Here is a 27,078-nt window from a genome sequence, read left to right on the forward strand (position 1 = left end):
TAGAAGCTAGCACCAACCTATTTTTATCCTTAGCTGATTTTATCGAGCGGCTATGTGCCAGGGAATGTTCTAATAAGATGTTGATCAAAACCCAGAACTAGGGAGGTACCGGTTACCATATGACTGGACGACGAGTACAAACACGATTTAAATACCTAAGTCCCTAGCACAAGCCAGCGGCCGGAACCAAAGCTCCGACACTTGAATTTCCGGGCGGACGCGCGAGTATGTTACGATGGATCGATTGCTTTTGCCTGGCGGAGGCCTATCAGGAGAGGACCAAGCGCAGCGGAACTAAGAAAAAGGAGTCAAATCTAAGACGTCCTGGTCTACGAGGGAGCTTGAGTCACTGAGATTCGGAAGGCCAAGTTGCCCGTTTGGCGGGGCGTCCAAACGGGCCTGAGAGTTCAGTCATGTTTACACACGCGTTGACGCGCGCCTTGCGCAAGAACAAGACCCTTCGCTACGGAGTCCCCATGTTGGTGAGTGCATTGAAGAAAAAGTGTGGGGGCGGGATTGCGAAAGGGGTGGGACCTCAAGTTTGGCTGGGTGGAGACTGCGGGGAATCTGTAATACCTGAGGGGCCTGGGCTAGGAAAGGTCTAGCGATGGGTTGAGAGCTTTTGGGCAGTCCTAGTTGTCTCTGGTTGGTAGTGGATCTTCACTCCCCCTCTTACCTTCCCTGGTGCTTCCGAGTTATGTCAGAACCAGATTTTTACCCAAGTCTGGATGGTTTCCAAACCAGCTCCCCTAAACCCCGCCGCTACAGTGCTCTGGATCATTGGAACTAGGTGTATTTGCTGAATTTAACTATACAGTTTCGAGCATCTCCATATTTCAGCTTCCTAGTTTGTGAACCAGCTTAATTCTTCCAAGGTTGCTGTTGAGTTAAATAAAACCTTGTGAACTGAGTGTTTAGCACGGCTCCTGCCACATCGTAGCAGCGCTCAAGAGGTCGCTGTATTGTAGTTTATATTTTTAAAGCACTCAGGAAATTCCAAGTTTACTAAGAAACCCGAGACAAAGGCTAGATGAGTTTTTAAATGTAACGTGGGTACTGTGATTGCAGTAGTCCAGGAAAGCGATGATAATGGCCTGGACTACAATATTAGAAGATGTTATAGTCAGAAATTGGTCAGATTCAAGAAATATTTTGAAAGTAGAGGTGACAGAACTCAGGGATGGATTAGAGATGTGAGATATATGAATGAGAGGAGCTAAAGATGACTCCAAAAAAGTTGGCTTGTGTAATTGTATAAAAGTAATTGACATTTACTGGGATGTGAAAGATTGTTTAGGGGCAGGTTGGGGTAGAAAGAGTGTTGGGATAAAACTCAAGAGGGTTTTTTTATGTTAATTTGTATATACCTGTTAGACTTTCAAGTGGAGATTTCAAATTGGAAGGCACATCTTTAGTTCACTAGGATATTTCCTGTTGAAATTGTACATTTGGAGGTTGTTGGGTTACAGAGGCTATATTTAAATCCATAGAACTGGATGACATAACCCATGGACTCAGTGTTGGTTGTGAATAGGTAGAAGAGGTATGTGAATAGGTGGAAGAGGTATCTTTTGGGATACTCCAACATTTCAGGGTTGGAAAGGTGAGGAAGAATGAATAGAGGGAAACTGAGCAGGAGTTAGGAAAACCAGAGGTGTGTATTTTCATTGAAACTAAGAGACAAAGTTAATTTCCTCTTATAAATAATAATTATATATTGACATTGCAAGTATTAGCTGCTTGTATATAACAGAAATTTGCCTGATTGATATTGTCTTTTGATTGTTGTCTTTTGATTTTATGTTGTTTTTAGTTCATTTATTTGTCAGAATAGATGTTTTAATTTTTTATGTGGTCAGATTTGTTGGGTTTTGAAATTCATAGCCTCAAGGTTTTGTTGGTATTCCAACTTCAAAATTGTAAAAATTTATAATGTTTTATATCTTTTTGTATTTACTTATGTGGTAATATTAATGTATTGATATACAAAAGGTAGATAGGGACTTATCAAACCTTTGATAAGTCCTTTGGCAAACTTAATGCTTTGCCAAATTGCTAGACTTTTGCAGCTTTAGCATGAGGAATTAAAACCCATTAGATTATTGGAGGAGATGATAAAGCAGCAATGACAGTTTGAGAGCTCCTTTAAGATTTACCACATACTTAAAAGTGTGGCATATTTCATAAGATTCTTTTATCACTTGGTAAGAAAATGAAGAAAAATGCTCTCCAGTTGGTTTATTTTGTAAAGTCATAAAATTGAAAGAATTTTGGTCTTGAAGAAACAACGCCAGAATTTTATTCCTGTCTTTAGCCAGGGTAATTATGGACAAGTCATTTAGTTGGCAGTGTTTATAGTTCCTCATCTATTAAATTGATTTTTTTCCCTTAGCTCATAGGCCTTTTGTAAGGATCAACTAATATAATGCTTGTGATGATGTTATTTAAACTATAAGGTCAAGTACAAGTATGGGGTACTGTTTTTGGTGTTTGGTAATGTGCTAAAATGTTTCCCAGTTTCAGTATATACTGCATCTACTCTGAAAGATGAATGGTAACTAACCAGGAAAAATAATCTATAGAATTTTGTATAATCTGTCACTGTTGGCATTTAGATAAGTAATCTATAGATAGACTGAATTCTACCCTTCTATTTTGTTTAATTGTTTCCTTTCTTTGTTTCAGTTGTTGATTGTTGGAGGTTCTTTTGGTCTTCGTGAGTTTTCACAAATCCGTTATGATGCTGTGAAGATTAAAGTAAGAACTGTACTTGGGGTTTGACGTGTGTGTGTGTGTGTGTGTGTGTGTGTGTGTGTGTGTGTGTGTATTCTGGTTTAGAGATGTGTATACTCAATATACTAAGCAGTCTGAGTTTTGGCTTGCTTTTCATAGCTGATACATGATCTTTGGGCTCTTTTTTATTCTTTGGAATAGCATTTTAGATCACATGGAAATGTATCATGAAATGTAAAGAACTTAGTAATCTTTCTCCTAATTCACTAGAAAATTTGTAATATTGTTAGCTTTCTGCCACAACATATGGCCTGGTGTAATTGTTTAAAGAACATGGGACCGCAATTTCACTCCATTTTATTACTTCCATTATAAATTAGCTATTTCATATTAATCCCAGTAATTTCATAAATTACATTATCTTTAGTAACTAGTACTAAAAGAAAGGAAAATTATTTTTCATTATAAATAGTGATACCTATCTTATTATAGGTATCTTTTGCATAGGTATGCCTTTGTGGTAGGACTGTACTGATATCTATCTATCTATCTATCTTTATTTTACAGGTGAGTAAACTTTCTCATCCTGGACATGTGGTCATAAATCCCATGCCTATTTAGGGGTAGAGCTAGTACTCCCACCCTCTGTGATTACACAATTACTGTCAAATTCAGGCCAGGTGTACGTAAGAATTCTGGTTAATTCATTCACAAGTATGTAGTTTTTGTTTGTGGAACACATTTGATATTGGAGATTATTTTCCAAGTAACATATGTATTTCATTAGCAGACCTCAGTAATATGTGTGGTAAAGTAAAGAGTATTAAAGGCCTATTCAATTTTCTCAGTTAATTTTATAGTTTAAGAGAAACACCAACTCCAGCTAGTCTTAAAGACAGTAGGTATTAGAATAAAAATTACATTTTAAAAGAATATGTAATTTCTGTGAGGTAATAAAGCAATTATCAACTGAGTGAAAAAGTTTCTGTTAGCATCCCAATTATTTCATTAATAAATTATTTCCCTTTTGCTTTAAGATGAAAATTATAATAATCTGACTTGTGGAAGTGGGGTGACATGTATGTATTTAAAAAATAATTGATTATTTGTTATGTTTATTGTGGTAGATCCTACAGGTAAAGATTTAAGAAACTGTTTCTTACAAAGTTTGTAACATAATCAAGGCTGGAAGACATCTAATATAAACATGTACGAAACACATAATATAACAATGCCCAATAAAGTGCTATATTACAATTTTGCATAAAGCATTACTGGAACTTCAAGGAGAGGCATACAGTTTAGACTTGGAAGAGGGGTATCTGAGAAGCTTTGTGAGAATTATCAAACTTTGAATTCAGGCCTTAAGAATGAGTAAGAGCTAAATGGTGGAAATGATTAATATTCTAGAGGGAGTATATACTAGAAGGAGTATGAGGCATATGGTCAGATTTTCATTTTAGAAATGCCCCTCTGGCAACAGAGTACAGGGTGGATGGGGATTGACAGAGCAATGTAGGAGGGAAGAGATTGGAGGTGAAGAGACCTTTTAGGATGCTTTCGCAGTAATATAGATAAACAGTAATGGAATGTGAAATAAAACATTTGCAATGAAGACAGAGAAAAATAAATGGATTCCATAAAGATTTTTAGCAGTAAATTGATAGTATTTGATGACTAATGTGATGTATATATAAAAATATGAATAAATCTCAGATGACTCAAGGTTTGGGTTTTGAGGACTGGATAAATGGTGGTGGTAATAACTCAGTTAAGAAGAAACAATGAGGGACATTGGGATAACAGGATAAGTCTAGAAGATGGGTTTAAAATAAGAGAACAAAGTTAGGCACTAAGTTTAGAGAATGAGGTTGATTGAAGTTGAGATGACAAGGTCGGTTAAAATCAAGAGACCAAGGTTGAGAGTTATGGTTGGTCAAGGTCTGTGGAAGGAGGCTGAGAAGACAAAGTTCAGGTGAAAAGGGTCAGAGGGCAGGACCTACTGAGACCGAGAGGTCCAATTTGGTTGATGTTGAGAAGTCAGACTCAGGTGAAGTCAACAGTCAGTGTTTGGGTGAGGTTGAGTTCAAACAGGCTAGAGAAGATGAAGTGGACTAAATCTGAGAGGGATTGAGAGGTTCAGATTGGTTGAGGTTGGCAGGGGTTATAAGGCTTGAGAAATTGGGATCTAGAGGGAGTTAAGAGAGCAACATTTCTGAGGTCAAGGGGGTGGGGGTCAAGACGGATTCAGAGGACAAATTTGGTCGAGAGGGAGCAAGAGAGGATAAATTCAGTTGAGAAGTTTTGAGAAGGATGGAGAAAGATGGTATTGATTCAGAGTGACCAGCCATCTTAGTTTGCCTGGAACTGTCCTCATTTTTAGGACTGAAAATCCAGCATCCCAGGACACAAAAATTCCTGCTTTTCAGTCACGTGTACAGAAGGTTGAAAAGAAAGTACAGAAACTGTGAGGTGGGCTAATAAACTGAAAGGAATAGTTTTCAATTTTAGTGTGAAATAGCTATGACATACTTTATCTGCCATCCTTATTGGCCATTGCTCTTTTTTCTCCTAATGCTGACAACCATGGGTCCACAATAATAGATCATCCTTTGTTGCATCACTCCAAGTAATATGACGTAAATGTGCAGTCAAGTGTGTTGTGATCCGGAGCATAACCAGTCTTTTTTTGGTTTTGCTTGTTTGTTGTACTTTGCAAGGAAATAGTGCTAGTTTAATTTTTAACAATGTAAATACTCGTATTGTGACCAGGTTTTCTAAGATTCAGATAATGGAAATTAGAACAATTACAGTACCAATGTCAGTATGATCCAGACATCACTGAAAAAGAAAGCTAAATAACTGTGTTTATTTTAATGATAGATGGAAGGACACGTACAACTGGATTAGGCAGTTAAATAACCAAAACAGATCATACTACAAAATATGCGAAAAAGAACTTGAGATTGGGTGTGGTGGAGACAGGGATGTGAAAACACAAATGAAGACTGCATCTCACGGGTCCAGGATGAGAGAGGCAAGTACTTGTAAATCCATCCAGTTTACTTGTCTCCCCTCAAAACATCAACACTCAGTTGAAAATAGCAGTTGCTGAGTGACTTTGTGTATATCACACTAATGAGAACATGCATTTTCATACTATGTCCTTGATTGCTGTATGAAACTGAGCAAAGTTACATTTTTCTGATCTAGAGGTTAAAACTAAAATAATCCTGTGGGCAAACAACGGGGATAATTTCGGTAACACAGATGTATCCACCCCTTGCAGTATGGAGCTGACTCTATTAAGTCTTACCAAAGATCATGCTTTCTATAGTGTATCAAGTGATGAATTAAATCATGGCAACAAAAATGTTCATCTTAGCTCTTAAGTACTCTGATGTGAAAATGGAGTTTCAAATTGTCTTCTTATTTCTTTGAAGATTTCAATAAAACTGTGAAAATATAAATAAAGAAATTGTTACTATCTTGTCAGATGTGGTTTTTGCCCAATTTCTCTCTGCTTCCTTTATGGAATTCCAATCGAGATGTATATTAGACTCTTGAACCATGTCCAACATTTCCATTATGCTTTTTTTTTTTTTTATTGGGGAAGGGGAACAGGACTTTATTAGGGAACAGTGTGTACTTCCAGGACTTTTTTCCAAGTCAAGTTGTTGTCCTTTCAATCTTAGTTGTGGAGGGTGCCGTTCAGCTTCAAGTTGTTGTCCTTTCAGTCTTAGTTGTGGAGGGCGCAGCTCAGCTCCAGGTCCAGTTGCCATTGCTAGTTGCAGGGGGCGCAGCCCACCATCCCTTGTGGGAGTCGAACCGGCAACCTTGTGGTTGAGAGGATGCACTCCAACCAACTGAGCCATCCAGGAGCTCAGTGGCAGCTCAGCTCAAGGTGCTGTGTTCAATCTTAGTTGCAGGCGGCACTGCACACCATCCCATGGGGGACTCGAGGAGTTGAACTGGCAACCTTGTGGTTGAGAGCCCACTGGCCCATGTGGGAATTGAACCGGCAGCCTTCGGAGTTAGGAGCATGGAACTCTAACTGCTTGAGCCACCGGGTCGGCCCCCATTATGCTTTTTTAATGTTTTGTTTTCCCACATTCTTTTTTAAATTTTAATTTGTGTATTTTCTATTGTTCTGTCTTGTAGTCACTAAAACTGTTTTTTGCTGAGTCCAATCACTTATTAAAGTCATCCTTTGATTTTGTAATTTTACTTAAAATATTTTTAGGTTCTGAAATGTAAATTTAATTCTTAATGATACATTCTAATATAGGGAGAAATCTTCCATGAAGTCATATTTTTATTATTTCCTTCAATATTTTGAACACATACGAATTATAGTTACTTTAAAGGCCTATCTCCAACATAAAGATCAAGTATAGATCTGCTTTTATCGTATATATGGTTCTATCTGTGAATATGCCTTTAATTTTTTTTATTAAGTATTGGAGATTTTAAACAACTGTGGACGTTCCAGATGGTATTGTTTTCCTCGGCAGATAGAGTAGGGGTTGACTTTAATACTCTCCAGGAGTGAGCCAAGTCTTGTGAGCTGGGTGGCAGTTGAAGTATCTCTGCTTCTTCCCTATTCCTAAGGCATGGCCCTATGTGGCTTTCAGTGGGGACTCCAGGAAATTCAGCTCCACTTTTCAGAGACTTCCAACTTTGTTGTATACGCTTGCCTTATGCAGTTCATAATTTGGGAACTATCTTGCGGGTATCTGTGTTGGATGTTTAAGACCCTTGATCTGTATTTTTGTCATTAGCCCTTTGTGATGCTTTCTCTAACACCCAGTAGCAGCCTTTAACTAGTTTCAAGCCTTTGTTCTTATCCTGTAGCTCTTTCAGGTTGGCAAGTGAACCCAGGGGAAAAAAATGGTCTTTCAACTCTTAGCACCTGCCCCCTGGTGGGTCATTAATCTCTTAAATTCCAAGAGACTGCAGATGATGGTTTTTGTTGTTGTTGATTTTTTTATTTTGCAAATAATTTTGAAGTCTTTGGACACATTTTTAATCCTATTTTGTCCAGAAAACAAAGACACAGAAAGATGGTTTATCAGAATGTTGTGCTTGTACAATAGAATGGCATCTGAGATAGGGGTTTGGTTTTTATGTTTGTCAGTAAGACAGAAATTGCACAATTGTACACTATCAAAATTAACACTAAAAAACTCTTTAAAGTCACCCAAGGTATAGACATGTCATCTCTCAGTAGTACAGCCATTTTTCCCCCCTCGTTATCATTCAGTCATTTGCCATGTTCTCAGTTGAAAACCGTATGAGGGAGTTAACTTGTGTTTTAGGTTTGTGCTTTATTCCTTTTATGTAATTCAATTATTAATATAGTAATTCATTATTTTATTTCTTTATTCATTTTTAACTTTTTTTGTGTGTGTGTGAAATATAGCACAGAAACCAAGGAGTTCATTCAATATACATGTACAATTTAATGAATTACTGTAAACACCCAGGTAACCCACTAATTCATGTCAAGAAATAAAAAATTGCTTTTTTCCCCATGAAGATGGCGCCAAAAGCGAAGGAGGAAGCCCCTGCCCTTCCCAAAGCCAAAGCCAAACCAAAGGCTTTGAAGGCAAAGAAGGCAGTGCTGAAAGGCATCCACAGCCTCACACAAAAAAGGAGATCCGCACATCACCCACCTTCCAAAGGCCCAAGACACTGGCTCCAAAAGCAGCCAAGATATCCTGGGAAGAGCACCCCCCCGGAGAAACAAGCTTGACCACTGTGCCATCACCAAGTTCTCCGTAACTACCAGGTCAGCCATGAAGAAGACAGAAGACAACAATACTCTGGTGTTCATTGTGGATGTCAAGCCCAACAAGCCTCAGATCAAACAGGCTGGGAAGAAGCTCTATGACATTGACATGGCCAAGGTCAACGCCCTGATCAGGCCTGATGGAGAGAAGAAGGTGTATGTTCGACTGGCTCCTATCTGTGATGCTTTGGATGTTGCCAACAAAACTGGTATTATCTAAACTGAGTCCAGCTGGCTAATTCTAAACATAAGAATTTTTCACGGTAAAAAAAGAAAAGAAATAGAAAATTGTTAGCACTCCAGAAGCATGCTCCTTTGTAATCCCTCTTCCTCATTCTCCATGGCCTTCTCTTGCCCCAGGAATAAGCATTAGTTTGCTTTTTATAATAATTACTTCCTTGCTTTTACCATTTCAGAACACATCCCAGAACACTATGGTTAATTTTCTTTACTTTTAATTTTGTATCTGTTGAATAGTAAATATGTTTTTGTCTGACTTTTTAAAAATTGAGGTTTAATTGATAACATACTAGTTTCAGGTGTACAGCACGATTTGTATATTTGTATATATTTGTATATATTGCAAAATGATCACCACAATAAGTTAATTAATATCCATCACCATGCATAGTCACTAAAAATTTTTTTCTTATGAGAACTTTTAAGATTTATTCTTTCAGTAACTTTCAAACATGCAGTACAGTATTATTGACTATAGTCGCCATGCTGTACATTATATCCCCATAACTTACTTATTTTATAAATGGAAATTTATCACTTTTGACCCCCTTTACCCATTTTGCCCAGAGAACAGGCCTCTATGAGCTCTCTCTATGAGCTTGGCTTCTTTCTTTTCTTCTTATATGTGTTTGTTTTGTGTTTTTTTCCTTGTAAGTTCCACATATAATTGAGATAATATGGTATTTGTCTTTCTGTGTCTGACTTAATGCCCTCAAAGTCCATCTATGTTGTTACAAATGGCAACATTTCTTTTTTATGGCTGAACAATGTTTCATTATATATATTATATAAAATTCATCCCATCTCTGTTGGAGTCCTCAGGTTGTATTTCTGATGTACTAATTTGGTCTTAAGCTGTGTTCAGTCACTATTCAGCTGTCCCTTTTAACTGAATTTGGGTTTTGTTGTTGTTTATTAATTTCAGCGGTCACATTCTTCTTTCTTCAAGACTTTGCTATGCAGAAGTAATACGGCATCAGCTCCTGTTTACCACTATGGAATCCCGTCTAACTTTTTCATATTTCTTTGTTTCTGGTATATGGAAGGTGTTGTTTTTTGTTCTGTTTTTTCATTTTTATTTTTTTTTTATATTGGGGGATATTAGGGAACGGTGTGTTTTTCCAGGACCCATCAACTTCAAGTCAAGTGATTATTTTCAGTCTAGTTGTGGAGGGCACAGCTCAGCTCCAAGTCCAGTTGCCATTTTCAATCTAGTTGTGTGTGGGAGTGGGGGGGTGGGCACAGCCCACAATCCCATGCGGGAATCGAACCGGCAACCTTGTCGTTAAGAGCACGCTTTCTAACCAACTGAGCCATCCGGCTGCCCCTCTTTTGTTTTTAAGAGAAGCATTTTATTTATTAGTATTTTAATAATGTTTCTATGTAATATAATTTAGGGTGGTGGATAATAGCATGGCAAGGTTCAGAACCAAGTTCTGCCTTTTAGCAAGTTATTCAAACTCCCGGTGTCCTATTATTCTTAGTTGTGATCATAATAATAATACTTATCTCATAGGTTTTTGTGAGGATTCAAAAGGTCAAAATGCCTAGCACATAACAAGTGCTCAGTAAATAATAGCTGCTGTTAGTGGTGGTGGTGATGGTGGTGGTACTGCGTTAGTTATCATGCAATTAGACGGATGGATGGTGGAGGTTTTGCCATGTGTGTGTAATCTACCATACCATCCCAGCCATCCTCTGTATAACTTTTTAAAATGAAAATTAAATCCAACAGACTTATGTAAGGTTTCTCTTTATTTTTTGCAGATCGATCCTGAATTAGAGGAAAAACTGAAAATGAATAAAGTGTCATTGGAATCAGAGTATGAGGTACAGTATGTAAATATAGTCTCTCTTTTGTTACACTGTTCCTAGTCAGTGACTGGTTCTGTCTTCCTTAAGGTAAACTTAAATTATTAACAGTGCAGAAAAAAAAATTTACCTTAAACAAATGGTGTTGGAACAACTGTGTAGTCATTTGAAATCACTATGGAGAAGTTCAAAAACTCAACAACAAGTTGGTCAGTAGGAACATGGGCAAAGCATGTAAAGTGTTCAGAGGAAGGGAAATAAAGGGAGATGTTCAACTTCTAAGAATGTTACTTAAAATTATAATGAACTGTCATTTCTCGCTCATCTGATTAGCAAAAATCAAAGAGTTTAATAAATAGCACATTGTATTATAGAATGTGGTGAGGGAGGATGTTCTGTATCTCTTTTAGTTTGTTCATTTTTTGGCTGTGTGTTATTTTTTTCTGTTTCTTTGTATGTTTGGTCGTTTTTGATTGAGAGGTGGATATTGTGAATAATACATTGAAGAGATTGGAACTTTTAGTAGGCTGTTCAATTACTGGCTGATCGTTTTGAACTTGATTTTGTACTTTATAAGCAGGAACTGTGGACAAGCTTTGGAGTTTCCTCAGCCCCTCTTTGTGCATCTCATTCTCCAAATTGTCTTTCCAAAGGATCTTGTCAGAGCTTGGTTTTAAGCTTTCTTGGCTTAGTCTCAAGTAGGTCCTACTCTTGGCATAATCATTACTCTTCAAGAGCAGCCTTCCTGGTGTCCCAGCTGGATGTAAAGGTAGCAACTAGGTGTTAAGTCCACTCTGACAGGACTGAAAATCCTCAGCACTTGTTGACTCTGTTCCACACTCAGTTCTAGAGCAGTTGGCTGTTACTGAGTAAGCCGTAAGTGGTTTTGCCCAGCACAGGGACAGCCTAGTCTTCAGCGACTCTGCATGGTTTGCAGAATTCTACAGGGAATCTTTCCATCACCAAAGATCTCTGAAGACTGGACCATTTTTACATGAAGTTGTTCTGCCAACTTCGCATCCTATCTGAGAATTATTGTTTTCTTTCCTTTGAATTAAAGTTTATTGGGGTGACAATTGTTAGTCAAGTTACATAGATTTCAGGTGTACAATTCTGGAATACATTATCTATAGCTCACATTGTGTGTTCACTACCCAGAGTCAGTTCTTCCATCACCATATATTAGACCCCATTTACCCTCTTCTAGAGCCTGGCTCTCCCCTCCCCCTTTCCCTCTGGTAACCCCTAAACTATTGTCTATGTCTATGAGTTTTTGTTCTTTCAGTTGTTTGTCTTGTTCTTTTGTTGTCTCTGGTTTATATACCACATATCAGTGGTTAATCCTTGGTTAAGTTTATTCCTAGGTATTTTAATCTTTTTGTTGCAATTGCAAAAGGAATTGTGTTTTTTTTCATTTCTTTTTCTGAGATTTCATTGTTAGTATATAGGAATGCAATGGACTTTTGTACGTTGATTTTGTAGCCGGCAACTTTACTGTATTCATTTATTATTTTTAGTAGCTTTTTGGTGGAGTCTTTAGGGTTTTCTATATATGTAGCATCATGTCATCTGCAAAGAGTGACAGTTTAACTTCTTCATTCCCAATTTGGGTACCTTTTATTTCTTTCTCTTGCCTAATTGCTCTGGCGAGGACTTCCAACACTATGTTGAAAAGCAGAGGTGATAGGGGACAGCCCTGTCCTGTTCCTGAACGTAGAGCGAAGGGCTTCAGTTTTTCACCATTAATTATGAGATTAGCTGAGGGTTTGTCATATATAGCCTTTATTATGTTTAAGGTATTTTCCTTCTATACCTATTTTATTAAGTCTTTTACTCATAAATGGATGTTGTATCTTGTCAAACGCTTTTTCTGTATCAATTGATATAAACATATGATTTTGGTCCTTTATTTTGTTTATGTAATGTATCACATTGATGGATTTGCGTATGTTGAACCATCCCTGTGCCCTGGGATGAACTCCACTTGGTCGTGATGAATAATCTTTTTAATGTATTGTTGCATTCGATTTGCTAGAATTTTGTTTAGGATTTTTACATCTGTATTAATCAGAGATACTGGTCTGCAGTTTTCTTTTTTTGTGTTATCCTCACCAGGTTTAGGTATCAGGGTAATGTTGGCTTCATAAAATGAGTTAGGGAGTACTGTCTCTTCTTCAATTTTTTGGAAGAGTTTGAGCAGGATTGGTATTAGATTGTCTTTGAAGGTTTGGTAGAGTTCACTAGTGAAGCCATCTGGTCTCGGACTTTTGCTTTTGACAAGTTTTCAGATGACTGATTACATTTCTTTACTTGTGATCTGTCTATTTAGATTTTCCAATTCTTCATGATTCAGCCAAGGAAGGCTATATGTTTCTAAGAACTTGTCCATTTCTTCTAGGTTATTGAATTTGGGGCATATAATCCTTCATAGTATTCTTGCATGATCCTTTGTATTTCTGTGGCATCCGTGATAACTTCCCCTCTTTTATTTCTGATTTTGCTTATTAGTGTCTTTTCTTTTTTTATCTTAGTCTAACCAAGGGTTTGTCAATTTTATAAATCTTTTCAAAGAACCAGCTCTTTGTCACATTAATTTTTTCTGTTGTCTTTTTGTTCTCTATTTCATTTAGTTCTGCTCTGATTTTTATTATTTCCTTTTTCTGCTGCCCGTGGGTTTCATTTGTTGTTCTTTTTCTAGTTTTTTAAGGTGTAACATGAGGTTATTTATCTGGGATTTTTCTTCTTTCTTCAGATAGGCCTGTAATTATATAAATTTACCTCTTAAAACTGCTTTCGCTACATCCGAAAAATTTTAGTAGAATGTATTTTCATTCTCATTTGTTTCTATCTATCTTGATCTCTCCTCTTATATCTTCTTTGACTCGGTTGTTCTTTAAAAGTATGTTGTTTAATCTCCATGTATTTGTGGTTTTTCCTGCTTTCTTTTTGCAGTTGATATCCAATTTCAAAGCCTGTGATCAGAGAATATGTTTGGTATGATTTCAGTCTTCTTAAATTTGCTGAGGCTAGTTTTATATCCCAATATGTGGTCTATCCTTGAGAATGTTCCATGTACACTAGAAAAAAATGTATAGTCTGATGTTCTAGGATGAAGTGCTCTATAAATGTCAGTCATGTCCATTTCATCTAATGTGTCATTTAGGGCTGCTATTTATTTATTTATTTTCTGTTTGGGTGATCTATCCATAGCTGTCAATGATGTATTTAGGTCCCCTACTATAATTGTGTTTTGGTCAATTTCTCCCTTTAGTGCTGTTAGTAGTTGCTTGGTATATTTTGGTGTTCCCTGATTGGGGGCATAAATATTGATGACTGTTATGTCTTCTTGTTGTATAGTCCTCTTTATCGTTATGAAATGTCCATCTTTGTCTCTTGTTACCTGTTTCATCCTGAAGTCTGTTTCATCTGATACCAGTATGGATACACCTGCTTTTCTCTGGATACCATTTACTTGGAGAGTCAATTTCCACCCTTTCACTTGGAGTCTATGCTTGTCCTTGTAGCTGAGATGTGTCTCTTGCAGGCAGCAAATGGTTGGGTTTAGTTTTTTGATCCAATCTGCTACTCTGCCTTTTTATTGGTGAGTTCAGTCCATTTACATTTAGGGTGATTATCGATATGTCAGGATTTCCTATCATTCTATCTTTAATTTTCTGGTAAGACTGTGTCTCTGTTGTTTCTTTGCCTTTTTGTTGTTGTCTGTTATTTCTGTGTGGTGGTATTCTATGATTTTTCCCTCTGTTTCTTCTTTTATTACATTATATATTTGTTTGGCTTTTTTTTTGAGTCGTTACCATTACGTTTATGTAAAAGAAGGTTTTATATTTAGAGTATTCCATTTTCTTCAACATGCTTACTTTCTCCATTCCCGTATTCCGGTTTAGGCTTTTATTTTCCCCTCTTTTATGTTTTGGTTGCCGCAAATTATCCCTGTTAATGCTGGTTGAATAGCCTCCTTCTGTATTTCTTGTGTTGCGGATTGTGTGTTAGAAAATTCCCTCAGCTTCTGTATGTCTGGAAAAGTCTATTCCTCCTTCATATCTAAAGGATATCTTTGCTGGATATATTATTCTTGGCTCATAATTTCTCTCTTTCAATAGTTTGTATATTTGGTTCCACTCTCTCCTGGCTTGTAGAGTTTCTGCTGAAAAATCTGATGATAAGCTAATGGGCTTTCCTTTGTAGGTTACCGTCTTCTTTTCCCTGGCTGCCTTGAGAATTCTTTCTTTGTTGTTGATATTTGACAGCTTCAATACAATGTGCCTTAAAGAAGGCATGTTGGGGTTGAGGTAATTAGGTATTCTATTTGCTGCTTGGATTCAAGGATCCAGTTCTTTCCACAAGTTTGGGAAGTTCTCCTCGAGTATTTGTTTGAATATACTTTCTGTTCCCTTCTCTCTTTCTTCTCCTTCTGGTATGCCCATTATTATTATGTTGCTCTTTCTGATGGAGTCAGAAATTTGTTGTAGAGTTCTTTCATTTCTTTTAAGTCTCAAGTCTCTTTCTTCTTCTATCTGTGTAATTTCCAGGTTTCTATTTTCGATGTCACTGATTCTTTCCTCCATCTGGTCAAGTCTACTACCTAAACTGGTTATTTCATTCTTAATTTCTTTTCTATTGAGTTCTTAATCTCCAGAAATTCTATTTGGTTCTTTTTTAAAATTTCAGTCTCTTTCGTAAAATGCTCACGTTGTTCTTTAATTGTGTTTCTGAGTTCATTAAACTGCCTTTCTGTATTTTCTTGCATCTCGTTGAGTTTTTTCAGAACTGCAATCTTGAATTCTCTGTCATTTAAGTCACATATTTCCGTATCTTTAAGTTCCTTTTCTGGAGACTTTTCACTTTCTTTCTGAGCTGTCTTGTTGCCTTGGTTATTCATGGCAATTACTGATTTATTATTTCTCTTCCTAGACATCGACAGGGGTGGGTTCTGCAACAGGTTGATAGAAAAAGGTCTTTCTTTTGTTTTCCTGTAGGTGTTGGTAGAATGTATTATTTTCTATCTGACTGCAGCCCTTTATTCTCTTTCACACTGTAGTGTTATGTTTTCTTTGCACTATTCCGGCTTCTCACACAATGGGAGGATTCCCTGGAAGGTGGGCTTCTCCTCTGTGAATAGTTCGCCTGGGTCATAGTGTGCCCCCTCCGTAGGGGGATGTGGCGAGTTTCTGAAGTTCCAAAGCTCTTCCTGCACCAGATTCAGAGCCAGTGTGTTTCAGCAGCTCTGTTTACTCCTGCAGGGATCTGCCCAGATAGGTGGGGACAGGTGGGGTGGGGTGTGCGAGGTGGCCCAGAGCAATGGCGGCGACTACCACCACAGCCAGTCCTGCTTCCACAGCTCCCTTCCCTTTGCCAAAACTAATTGGGCTGCGACTCCGTGTCTACGGACCACAGTTCTCAGAACTGCAAATATTCTGTTCTTTTGATCTGACACTGCTACTGTTCCGCTTTTAGCACTGGGCAGGTGGGGGTGGGGCGAGCTCTGGGAGGGTAGGGAGGCAGCGGCTAGTCTCAGTGCCTAAGGCTTCCTTCTCTGCGGCAGTGAGGGCTTAAACCACCGTTTTCAGCCTTCTTCCCTCAGTCTTTTCTCTGAGGTCTCTGCCGTGAGCGTTGGGTTCAGCCGTGTTATATGCTGTCCCCTCAGCGCTGTGGGCCATAAGCGGAGCCCTAGCAGTCCTAGATCTTCCCTTTCCCGCAGCTGCAGTAGTTCCGAGATGCAGCGAGCTCGGAGCACTGAGCTAGGTCTGCATCCTGCGCCCGAGCGGCCCTGTCTCCGCATTTCTCCCTTCCCTCCTCCCCCCGCTCACGGAATTTGCCCACCTTTAGGTGAATTCAGTAGTGCGCCTCTTATTCTTGCCTGTCTGCTGCGCAGGGAGTCCTTTGTGGAGTTATGGTTCAATTTGTTGTATGTTCCAGGGGAGATTTCAAGAGGCTCACCTCATGCCCTCATTTTTATGATGTCACTTACTATAAGGATTCAAGAATTATTTTTAAATTCTCTTAGGCTTCTCTTTCTTTGTACTCTCAAAAACAAAGCATGTAGACTCTTTTTTAAAAGAATGGTTTTATTCTGATAGGGGAAAAGATTGGCATTAACATCAATAGCAAGCAAGATAAATTCAAAATCCTAAGAAGTATGTCATTTTTTCAATTATGGCGCTTGATATGCAGTTGATTTATTTGCTAAAATTATATTGAGGACCTGTTGGATTCTTTTCACCTGCTCATTCATTCATTCATTCATTCAGTGATGTCCTAATCAAAACCGCAGGACTCCTAATCCTAGTGTATGTACTAATACATACACTTCAATTTTTGTGGCTCTATAGAAAATAAAAGACGCGGCTTTTGATGATTGGAAGAATATTCGAGGACCCAGGCCTTGGGAAGATCCTCAGCTCCTCCAAGGACGAAATCCAGAATTCCTGAAGACTAAGACAACTTGACTATTCTGATTTTTTTTTCTTTCTTTCTTTCTCTTCCTTTCTTTGTTCCTTTGTTTCTTTTTTTCCTTCCTTCCTTCCTCTTTCCTTCTTCCTTCCTTCCTTCCTTCCTTCCTTCCTTCCTTCCTTCCTTTCTTTCTTTCTTTTTTTTTTTAAATAAAATGTTATCAACTGGAATGCCCACTGTACACTCCTCTCCAGTGGAATGAAAATTCCAGACCTGCAGAAGCCTGGATGTGAGTAATTTGATAACAGATAATCTTAATAAAAAGTCAAGTACAGGTCTTTATACTTCCTAATTCTACCATTTGCAGATGAAAGTAACAATGTAAACCACACATATTTTATACCAGTGTTCACTAAAAATGTGAACACTGCTACTTAAAGAGTATCATATATCCCACTCTCAACTACCCACCCGTATTCCTTTTCTACCAGCCATTGGGGCAACAATTGTGATACTTCAGTCTGATTCTTAATGACAGTAGTAGGTCTGGATCCAAATTCTCACAGTAACATCAAACAGTGATTTTATGTCAAGCCCTTCATAGAAAACTAATACTGATCACAGCCTGATAAGAATCTTGGTTTTATTTATAATACCTCACATGGTATGCTAATCAGTCTCCAGAGTATCACCTAATGATTATATTGATACCATTAAGACATGTTAAGAAAACTATATTGTTTCTGATTAAAGCAAAAGTCATGAAGTATTACTTATTAGACGCAGATATGGCAAATTTGTTCAGGGAATCCACAGATGACTGTAGTTTGGGACACACTGATTTAAGGTATGCTTTATGCCTTAGCACAATTTACATGTAGATCGACTATAGTGTTTGCTATGATCTAAACACTAGGCAAAAGGATAGAATTGAAGAAAGTTAGTTTTTTGTAAACATTTTCTTCTTTTCAGCCTTGTTACCCTACCTTCTTTTATTTTCACAATGAGTTCCAGATGCCTAAAGTCTCAATTGAAACACACCTATAATTGCCAAAAAGTTATAAATCTACCCGCCTCATCCCCAATTAAAATTCCTATTTTCAGTGCGTTAGTGTTAGCAAAAGGGAAAGCAAACTATCTAGTGATGATAATTTGTGATAGAGGGGATTCATAAGACTTAGTTATCTGAGGGAGCAATTGGATTTCATAGGGAAAAAAGAAAGAAAAGAAAGAATCTCCACCTAAGCTTTCCTCCCTGTACAAAAACTAACTCCAAATGGGTCAGATTTAAATGTAAACATAAAACTATAAAACTTTTAGGAAAAAAACAACAGTCTCTAGGATCTAGTGTATAGTTCTTGATGAATAGTTCGTACCAAAAATTCATAAAAGAAAAAATGGATAAGTTGGACACTTTATCAAAATTAAAAACTGTTGCTCTCCGAAGTCCCTGGTAGAAGGATGAAAAGACAGTCTCCTGACTGAGAGAAAATACTGTAAACCACGTATCTGAAAAAAGACTCATATCTAGACTACATAAAGAACTCTGAAAACTCAACAGTAAAAAAGCAAACAACCAATTAGATGGGCAGAAGACAGAGACATTTCACTGGATGGCAAATAAACTCACAAAAAGAATGTTTGACTTCACTAGCCATTAGGTAAATATAAATTTAGACACATTGAGAAATCACTAGACACCTGTTATAACAGCTAAAATAAAAAAATTGTGACAATACCAAATGCTAGCAAGGATGTGGAGAAATTAGATCTCACACATTGCTGGTGTAATGTCAAATGGTACAACCAGTCTGGAAAATTGTTTGGCAGTTTCTTAAAAATCAGCATAGGAGACTTCTGGTTTCCAATCCAACGTATAGGAACCTTGGAAGTCATGACTCCCATCCTAACATAAAGAAAAGCTGAAAAACGGAAAATTCATGACAATTCTTTGATCCATGAGAGAACTGAGGTCACAAGACAAAATCACTATCCTGAACACTTGAGGCAAATACCAAAAATCACAGTTTACCTGGAAGAGAAACCACCTGGAAACCACCACGGGAGCCAGCATCAGGTAGGAATATTAAAGGATAATTGACTAATTGCTAGAGACTGAGCATGGGCCAACTTGAGAGTTAAAAACTGGAGACCAGCCTGGCAGCACATTTGTGAGTTTTACTTCCTGGAGCCCCACCAGGTTCTCACAGTGAGTATCAGAGAAAAATTTCCTTGTGTTCCTAGCAATGGGAGGGGAAAGTAACCCTTTAGAAATATGCCTCCCAAATTCTGTTCTCCTTAAAAGCCTGGCCTCAAAAGAAATTATTTTGCTAGAGTCAAATCACACTGGGTTTTACCAGAGCCTGACTAAAAGGGGTAAGGGAAATACCCAACTCCAGTTCCTCCTAGCCTTCCTGTCGCACCTAAATGGAAGTGGTGGGGAGGAAGACTGAGAAGCAGTTGTGAAGGTCACATCCCGGGGGCCCATGACCACTAAAAGACAGACTGAATCATGAGACTATAGACACACACACATTACTGCCACATCAGTAAAGTCCTGTTCACTGGAGTTTCTCTTACCCAGTCCACCTGGGTATCATGTCCAACTTTGAACAATAACAGCAAAAAACTACATACTAAAAGAAAAAGCACAGTTTGAAAAAAACATCAGGATCAGATTTGTATATGGCAGGGATATTAGACTGTCAAACAACTTAACTGATCAATATGCTTAGAGCTCTAATGGAAAAAGTACACAACGTGCAAGAACAGGCAGATAATTAAGCAGAGAGATGGAGGTTTCAAGAAAAGGAAATTCTAGAAATCAAAAAACTAACGAATGTCTTTGATGGGGTCATCAACAGAGTAGAGATGACAGAAAAAGGAAGGGAAGAGTGGGTGGAAGAAAGGAAAAAGGGAAGGGGCAGGGAGGGAAGGAGTAGTAAGCTATTTAATTTCAGGCAAAGCAGACTTCAAAACAAGGGAAACTCAGGGATAAAGGAGTGATAAAGGGGTCAGTTCTCCAAGGAGACAGAACAATCTTTAATATGTTCGTACCTAATGACAGAGCAGCAAAATACATGAAGCAATGAGAACAAAAGTATTTTTTTAAAAAAAGATTGACAAAATTGACAACCTTTAGCTAGATTTACCAAGATAAAAAAAGAAAAATTACTAAAATCAGGAATGAAAGAGGGACATTAACAGAATCATTACAGAAATAAAGAACTATTAGAATTCTATGAAAGATGATATGCCAATAAATTAGATTAAATAAAATCCTGGAAAGACAGACTATCAAAACTGACTCAAGAAGGAATATAAATCTGAATAGACCTATAACAAGAGAAGAATTAGGGTTTTAAAAATAACCCTAGGAAAGCCCAAACCCAGATGGCTTTGTTGGTGAATTCTACCAAATATTCAAAAGAAGAATTAATACCAAATTTTCACAAAATTTTCCAAAACATAGAAGAGGACAGAACACTTCCCAACTCACTGTATGAGGCTAGTATCCTAGTACAAAAACCAGGTAAAGACATGATGAGAGAGTTACAGACCAATATCTCTTACGAATGTAGATACAAAAATCCTCAACAAAATACTTGCACACCAAATGCAGTAACATATAGAAAGTGTTATGCATCATGATCAAGTGAGATTTATCTCAGGATTGGAAGATTGATTTAACATTCAAAAATTATATAATACATAATATCAATAGATTTAAGAACAAAAACCACATGATCATATCAAGATGCAGAAAAACATTTGAAAAAAACTCAACACCTCTTTATGATAGTAAGAATAAATAGAATAGAGAGAAACATCTTCAACCTGATTAAAGGCATCTGGGAGCACGCGCGCACACACGCACACACAAACAGCTAACATACTTAATAGGCAAAGAATGATTGCTCTCTTTTATGATGAGAAAGAAGCATGTCTGCTCTCACCACTTCAACATTGAATTGGAGGTCTTAGGACTATTAGGAGGGGAAAAAGGAAATAAGCATCCAGGCTGGAAATGAATAAGTGAAACTATTTGTAGTTGACACGATCCTGTATATAGAGCATTCCATGAATCCACCAAAACTATTATAACTAATAAATGAGTTCAGCCTGGTAGGTGTATTAGACCCTTACGGAGTGGCATTAGGATTTGGTAAGACTCAAGGACAAAGATGGTTCCTTTCAATTCTCCTCTCACCTGTCTCCACCACAACACTAAAGACAATGCTTTCTGAGCTGACTTAACGTGGAGTCTTTTTCTTGGTCTTTCCTGGTAAAAAGTGAATACATTTAAGACCTTGATATCTTTTGCCTTTGAGAATCCATGGGAGCATTTCAGTTTACAATACAGTTGATTGGTAATGTTCCATCATTGTCTTTGAGTTCTCCACCCTAAAGAAAACTCAGCTTTCTGACACAAAGTATTAGTAATCAATGTCAACTTGACTGAAGACTTCGTAGAGAAGAGAAGGTTTGCACTGCACACCATACAATGACTACCTCAAAAAATCCTTTTACTAAATTTCCCATGAAGTCCGTCACAGGCACCCCACATCCTTCTCACTTGGCCATTTCCCTATGAGGGGCCAGCCTCCATAGATCCCTATTTTTCTGTTTCTGGATCTTCTCTTGCTCTTAACCAATACTCTCCCAATGCATACCCTTCTCTCCCTCTCCCTCATACTCATTATTTTCATATGCACAGCAAGTTAGCTTTTCCCCAGTTCCTGCAAACCAGTGCACCCATCCCCAAATGCTCTGCAAATAAGCTTGTTTCTGTTACAAGGAAGTAGTGAGGAACCATAGTGAAGAGCAGGATAGTCTATAAATTAAATATGCATGTATTATCTTGGGAAAATTATTTAGCAACTTGGTGCTTCAGTTTCCTCGTGTGGAAAATGGGAATAATAACAGTAATGACATCATATAGTTAATGTGATTTAATTATGTAAAGTTCTTAGAACAATAACTGGCATAGAGATAGAACTCAACAGACGTTAGTTATTAAGTAGGAAAGGATTATTAGTGAGAACAAAAGTTCTTATAAAAATGACACATCTAAAATAGCATTTTAATAACATTGCTCAGCCATCTCTTAAGTTAGTAGCAATTAATCCTGTGTTGAAAGACCTATCTGTTTGATCTTTTATGTCTCCTACAAACAGCAAAGTTCAGTGGGAAAAACATGCAAACAGATAGACCTGAATTGGAATCTTGTCTCTGTCAGTTTGCAGATTATAAACTGTGTAATTTACACAAATTATATAACTCACTCGAGTCTCAATTACCTCATCTATGAATTGGAGTTTTGTATAGCTGTCTGTGTCAGTTAGCCTAGGGTGAAGTATGCGAGGAAGTCAGCGAAGAAACAGGCAAAGAAAAAATAGGTGATAAAAGTAGTGGCTATTATTATTGACTAGTAGATGAAAAACAATCTGTTTCCAGATGATAAATATTCTGTCCTAAGTCATTGCTTTAAAAAATTCATTGAAAAAATTTTTTTCTCTGGTTTGTTTTCTGTCTTTTGATCCTTAAACAATGTTTAACCTGCTGGAAGCATTACCAAATGATAGAATGAAAGTGGGCAAAAGGTTTCTGAATGGGATTTTCGATTTCCTTTAGATGGTGAGAGTAGAGACTAGACTTTGAGGACAAAAGTATTGAGAGGCATAACTTTGGTTTGTGGTGCTTCTGAAAGAAATCATCCTGCTGTGGGAAAGCCTTCGAGTCACTGCCTGACACCACTAGGGGGCGTGCTAAGACCACACAACACTGAGTTTTGGGGCGCTACCTCTTGGATGAAGTCCCCCTCTGGTGTAGGGCCGCACTCTCCACAGGGCTCCCGCAGTCATGAATACTGATCTGTTCTCTCTCTACATTCTCCCTTTAGATACTGTGCGGGCAGGTGATTCCAGGCTGGGTGGATCCAGTCCTCTGTGCAGAGCTGCCTTCCCAAGGAGAGGCTGATGTCTGCAGCCCAGCAAACCACATCAGTCACCTGGACTCCACAAAGAGGACACATAAGAAACTATAGATGAGAAAACTCTTCCACATCTGGTGTTTTGAGGAGCTGCCAAGCTCCTGTCTCTGAGCTCTCTTTCTTATTTCCTTCTGCTTTCATGCTTCTTGATCAGCTTTCTCCTATTCCTTCTCAGCTCCCTTTTCCTTGCCCAGATATAATAACCACAAGAAACCAGGGCATGAGATAGCTCCAGGCACTAATAATCAGTTCCTCTTGCTGGTCCTTGGAACCTGCTGCTCCACAAACATACTGACACACAGGTGTACACACATGGGCACACAAGCCAATTTCCTGATAGTGGGTGCCTGAGTGGGAAGGGGCCATCTGGGACAGCCGTCTGGGAGGTAGCTCTGAGACCTGCCTTCAGCATAAATTGCCAGTCTGTATCATACCCCCAGGGGGTGTGTTTACCCCTGTGCACTGAAGGGGCAACATCCTTGCAAAGAGCATTTCTCTTGACTAAGAGTCTCTTGGCAAATCAAAGTTTTCCTCAGCCATTGGGAGAACAAGACAAAAAACTCCAAGCCCTCTAAATGGACACTGAATGTGAGAAGATGCCCAACTTTGAGGAATCCCAGCACTTTGCCAGCAAAGGCCCAGCCGTGAGGTTCTTCAAGGCATATTTGGTGATTTTTATGGCAGGAAGCCTGGGCAAGCAGACTAATTGTATTGGAGTATGACCCTCTTTAAACACAAGGGGAAAAAATCTTGACAAAACCTTTGTAAAGGTGTCTTCTCCTAACCAGTTTCTCAGGTTGTACAATATTGTGAAAGCCCCAAGGGCAGCCTTCTCTCCCTCCTTGCTGGCTTTCCCTTTCCTCCCCATTACGGAAGGGCAAGAGGCTACTACCGTTTTTCCCCCTTTCCCTTTGCTGTGCTACGTTAGCTACTTTCACCATGAGCTTTCTCTGAAGTTCTGGTGTGTGAAGAGCAGAGAGGCCTTATAGCCAAGTTCTGTAATATTCCATAGGCTCAGGCCACAGTTCCTGATTCAGCCCCCGAAAATATAATACTACCTCCTACAATTCACTAGAAAATAAATCTAGGCTCTTCATCAATTTCCCCCAACTAATAACCTCAGCTTTTCTTAAATGATACAGGGCCTACATTTATTAAAGTGTCAGAGAATTGGAGAATGTGAAATTGAGTAAGAAGCTTAAAGATCACCCATCTTCGACTAAGACCCTTATTTTACAGAAGGGAAAAATGAGGCCAGAGAAGAAAGTCAACTTGTCCAAGGTCACGCAGCTGGTTAGTGGAAGATTCTGGACTGAAATCCAGTTACCTTGACTACTAGTTGAAGACAGTCCTTCTGTTCACTCAGTTTAAAGGGCTGGGTAGGAACCACTATTCTTTTCCAAAGGTGATAAATTCTGCATGTCTCTATTTGTGAATGTGGGTGAGGACACAGACCTGAGAGCAGGTACAATGTTTTCAGCCTTTATAACAGTGCTAGGTGAATACATGCTAAAAACCACTTATTGAATTAATGGATGGATGTACATGAACAGGCAGATGGGGAGTAACCATATGCACAGTGTTACCCGTGACTCAGTAAAAGCAGACAAGTCAGGGACCCACAGGTGTTAGGGAGTGTGTTGTCCCCTGGGTATGAAGTCTGGGTGAAGGAGAGCACATCTGTGTTGACAGGATGTCTGTAAGCACCAGGTGTACTGAGGGTCCAGTCTGTGATCCTGGGATTCGACTAAATCTCCTTGGGCTCCATTTCTTTATCTTCCTTAATATAAGTAACAACAGTAAATCTCAGGGATTGTCCCAGATCTGCGTATGTCAGACCACAGGTCTCCAGGAGGGAATGGATTTCATAGGAAGGTCATTTCATCTTGTGACACTGTGGTGTGTGTGTGTGTGTGTGTGTGTGTGTGTAGGGGGTTCTTCCTGGAACATGTAATTGATAGAAAACCAGCCTTCCCGCCTTTTACCTTACCTTATAATCTGGCTCCACTCCCAAATCCCAAGCCCCATTTATTCATGAGAAATGAGAACTTGGAAAGGAAAAGAGATAGAGGGTTTCATTTTGATGTAGCTGGCGAGAAAATCTTGAGACACCCTGTGCGCTGTTTAATTTTTTAGTACCTAGTTGGCCATTTATTTCATTTCATATCCTAGTCCACATCCAGTGAAATCAAAGTCCTGTAACCACTTATTCTTCTTTTATATATTATGGAAAATGTTCCAAAAAACCCCAGTGGAGTTGGTTTCATATTGCCATCCTCAGACCACCCACCACCACTTATGAATAGGTCTGTTCCAAGGCCCCGGTGCTGCTCTATTGGGTGGATAATGATGCAGGGGGGAGGGGACAGGAAGAATATCAGCACAGAAAGGCTCTTCTTATTTGGAGACTAGGTTCCTGGCACTTGACAAGTCAGTGAAAGGGGAGTAAGTCTCTGAAGGTTCACCGAGAAGATTGTGTGGTCCACCTCCCATAGCTGGGAGTGGGCTTAGTTGCTCCAGGTCGGTCTCTGATCCCTCACATGAGGAATTATATTACCATGGCTGGAGGTCATCATGGGTGCAAATTATAATCTGTTTCTCTAGAAATGAGAGTTAACCTGAGCTTCATTCCTATCTCTGTAAAATAAAAATCAGATGAATTGAAAGTTTAGATACCCTGGCTCATTACTGAATTTTGTGCAGGAAATGGGCTCATTTAAGTTCTCTTTGATCTCAATAATTAATGGATATCAGATTTAAATTCAGGTTCCAGCCTCTTTGCTCAAATCAGCTTTATGATATGTTGCAATGCACAAAAGTACCCCTGGGCACTAGGGATTAGGTTCCTGATAGGTACAAGGGTTACAGTGGGAAAATAAGTTCTATGAAGAAAAAAATACTAGAAATGGAAGGATTTATAGTCTGAGGCTGGTCACAATGAGGATGACTTATATATGGTTCCCAGTTACGGAATTTTACAAAGCAACCAGTGATCAGTTTTGTTTGTATCACTTTATAAGCCTAAGGAAAGGCACAAAGTGCTTTGTTGGCAACAAAAACATTACAGATCGTGGACTGTAAAATGTTAGAAAGTCACCAGTCAGGCAGATCAGGGCATTTTCCATCACGGACAAATTCTAGCAAAGAAGAGATGGCAAAGATTAATTCATGTGACAACTAGTTATTGAGTGACTACTATGAGTCAGGCAACAGTCTATCATTTGGAATACAGCAATGTTAACAACAGAAAAATATCCCTGCCTTCATGGACCTTATATTCTAGCAGCCAGATGTAGACATTACATAATAAGCAGGTAAATAAGTAAATTCTATTGTATGTTAGAAGTTGATGAGTGTTACAGGGATAAAAATAAAGAAAGATGACAGAATTTGCGAGCCTGTAGGAGAGACAGCAGGTTACAATTTTAAATAGGGTGCTCACGATAGGCCTCATTGAGAAGATGACATTTGAGTTAACAGCTGAAGGAATTGAAGAAGTATGCCATGTGCATATCTGGGGTAAGTGGGTTCCAGGCAGAGGGAACAGCCAGTGCAAATGCCCTGAGGTGGGAATGTGATTGGAGGTATACAGGAGGCAAGTAGGACTAAAGCCAAGTGAACCATGGGGAGAGTAACAGGAAAGATAAAGTGAGAGGTAAAGAGAGGAGGGGAGGAGTAGATCATACATAGGCTTTGTTGGCCATTTTAAGGCCTGTGGATTTTCTCTGAAGAGACTGGCGAGCTATTAGAGAGTTTTAAGCAGAATGATACGATCTGACTTACGCACAAGTATCCAGCTGCTGGGTTGAGGCATGGATCTGATCTGACTTGAGCCAAAGGCTGTTTGTTCCTTCAACTGTTCTTACATTTCACATCTAGATAAAGAAACAAGCAGGTGAAATACGGAGATGTGGCACAAGGCAGCAAAAGAAGTAAAGTTAAAGGCAGTGAGGAAGTCAGTGATGGAGAGGATGGTGCTGGAATTCCAGAAACATTTCCCAACACTTATTAAGCCCTTTTGCAGTGACTGTCCATTTTTGTGCCCTAGAGAATGTGCTTACTCCAAGCGTGCAACTCCAAGGTTGTTGAACAGGCCCCA

The 27,078-nt window shown here is 38.6% G+C and overlaps 1 protein-coding gene and 1 pseudogene across 2 annotated transcripts; both read left to right on the top strand.

Annotated features, from left to right (window-relative positions):
• Positions 1 to 252: 252 nt before the first annotated feature.
• LOC117023083 (cytochrome c oxidase assembly protein COX16 homolog, mitochondrial) lies at positions 253 to 25,590 on the top strand. Of its 2 annotated transcripts, XR_004423165.1 has the most exons (5): positions 253 to 482; positions 2,686 to 2,757; positions 10,532 to 10,594; positions 16,927 to 17,276; positions 22,890 to 25,590. XR_004423165.1 is itself a non-coding variant. In XM_033107564.1 (4 exons), exons 1-4 carry the CDS (start codon positions 414 to 416, stop codon positions 17,041 to 17,043), a joined length of 321 nt encoding a protein of 106 aa, XP_032963455.1. In that variant the 5' UTR covers positions 253 to 413; the 3' UTR covers positions 17,044 to 17,321. The 2 variants fall into 2 exon arrangements, 1 of the variants encoding a protein (XP_032963455.1); XM_033107564.1 differs by lacking the exon at positions 22,890 to 25,590 and having other exon boundaries at positions 16,927 to 17,321.
• On the top strand, positions 7,373 to 8,956 carry LOC117023081 (60S ribosomal protein L23a-like; annotated as a pseudogene).
• Positions 25,591 to 27,078: the final 1,488 nt, after the last annotated feature.

The sequence above is a fragment of the Rhinolophus ferrumequinum genome, chromosome 6 (genome assembly GCF_004115265.2).
Source record: "Rhinolophus ferrumequinum isolate MPI-CBG mRhiFer1 chromosome 6, mRhiFer1_v1.p, whole genome shotgun sequence".
NCBI lineage: Eukaryota > Metazoa > Chordata > Mammalia > Chiroptera > Rhinolophidae > Rhinolophus > Rhinolophus ferrumequinum.

Bases quoted from the DNA above. Each gene is read 5' to 3' on its own strand.
- LOC117023083 (XM_033107564.1), top strand. From the start codon at position 414: ATGTTTACACACGCGTTGACGCGCGCCTTGCGCAAGAACAAGACCCTT. The intron at 483-2,685 runs GTGAGTGCATTG...TCTTTGTTTCAG, and splicing joins GCTACGGAGTCCCCATGTTG to TTGTTGATTGTTGGAGGTTC. The intron at 10,595-16,926 runs GTACAGTATGTA...GTGGCTCTATAG, and splicing joins CATTGGAATCAGAGTATGAG to AAAATAAAAGACGCGGCTTT.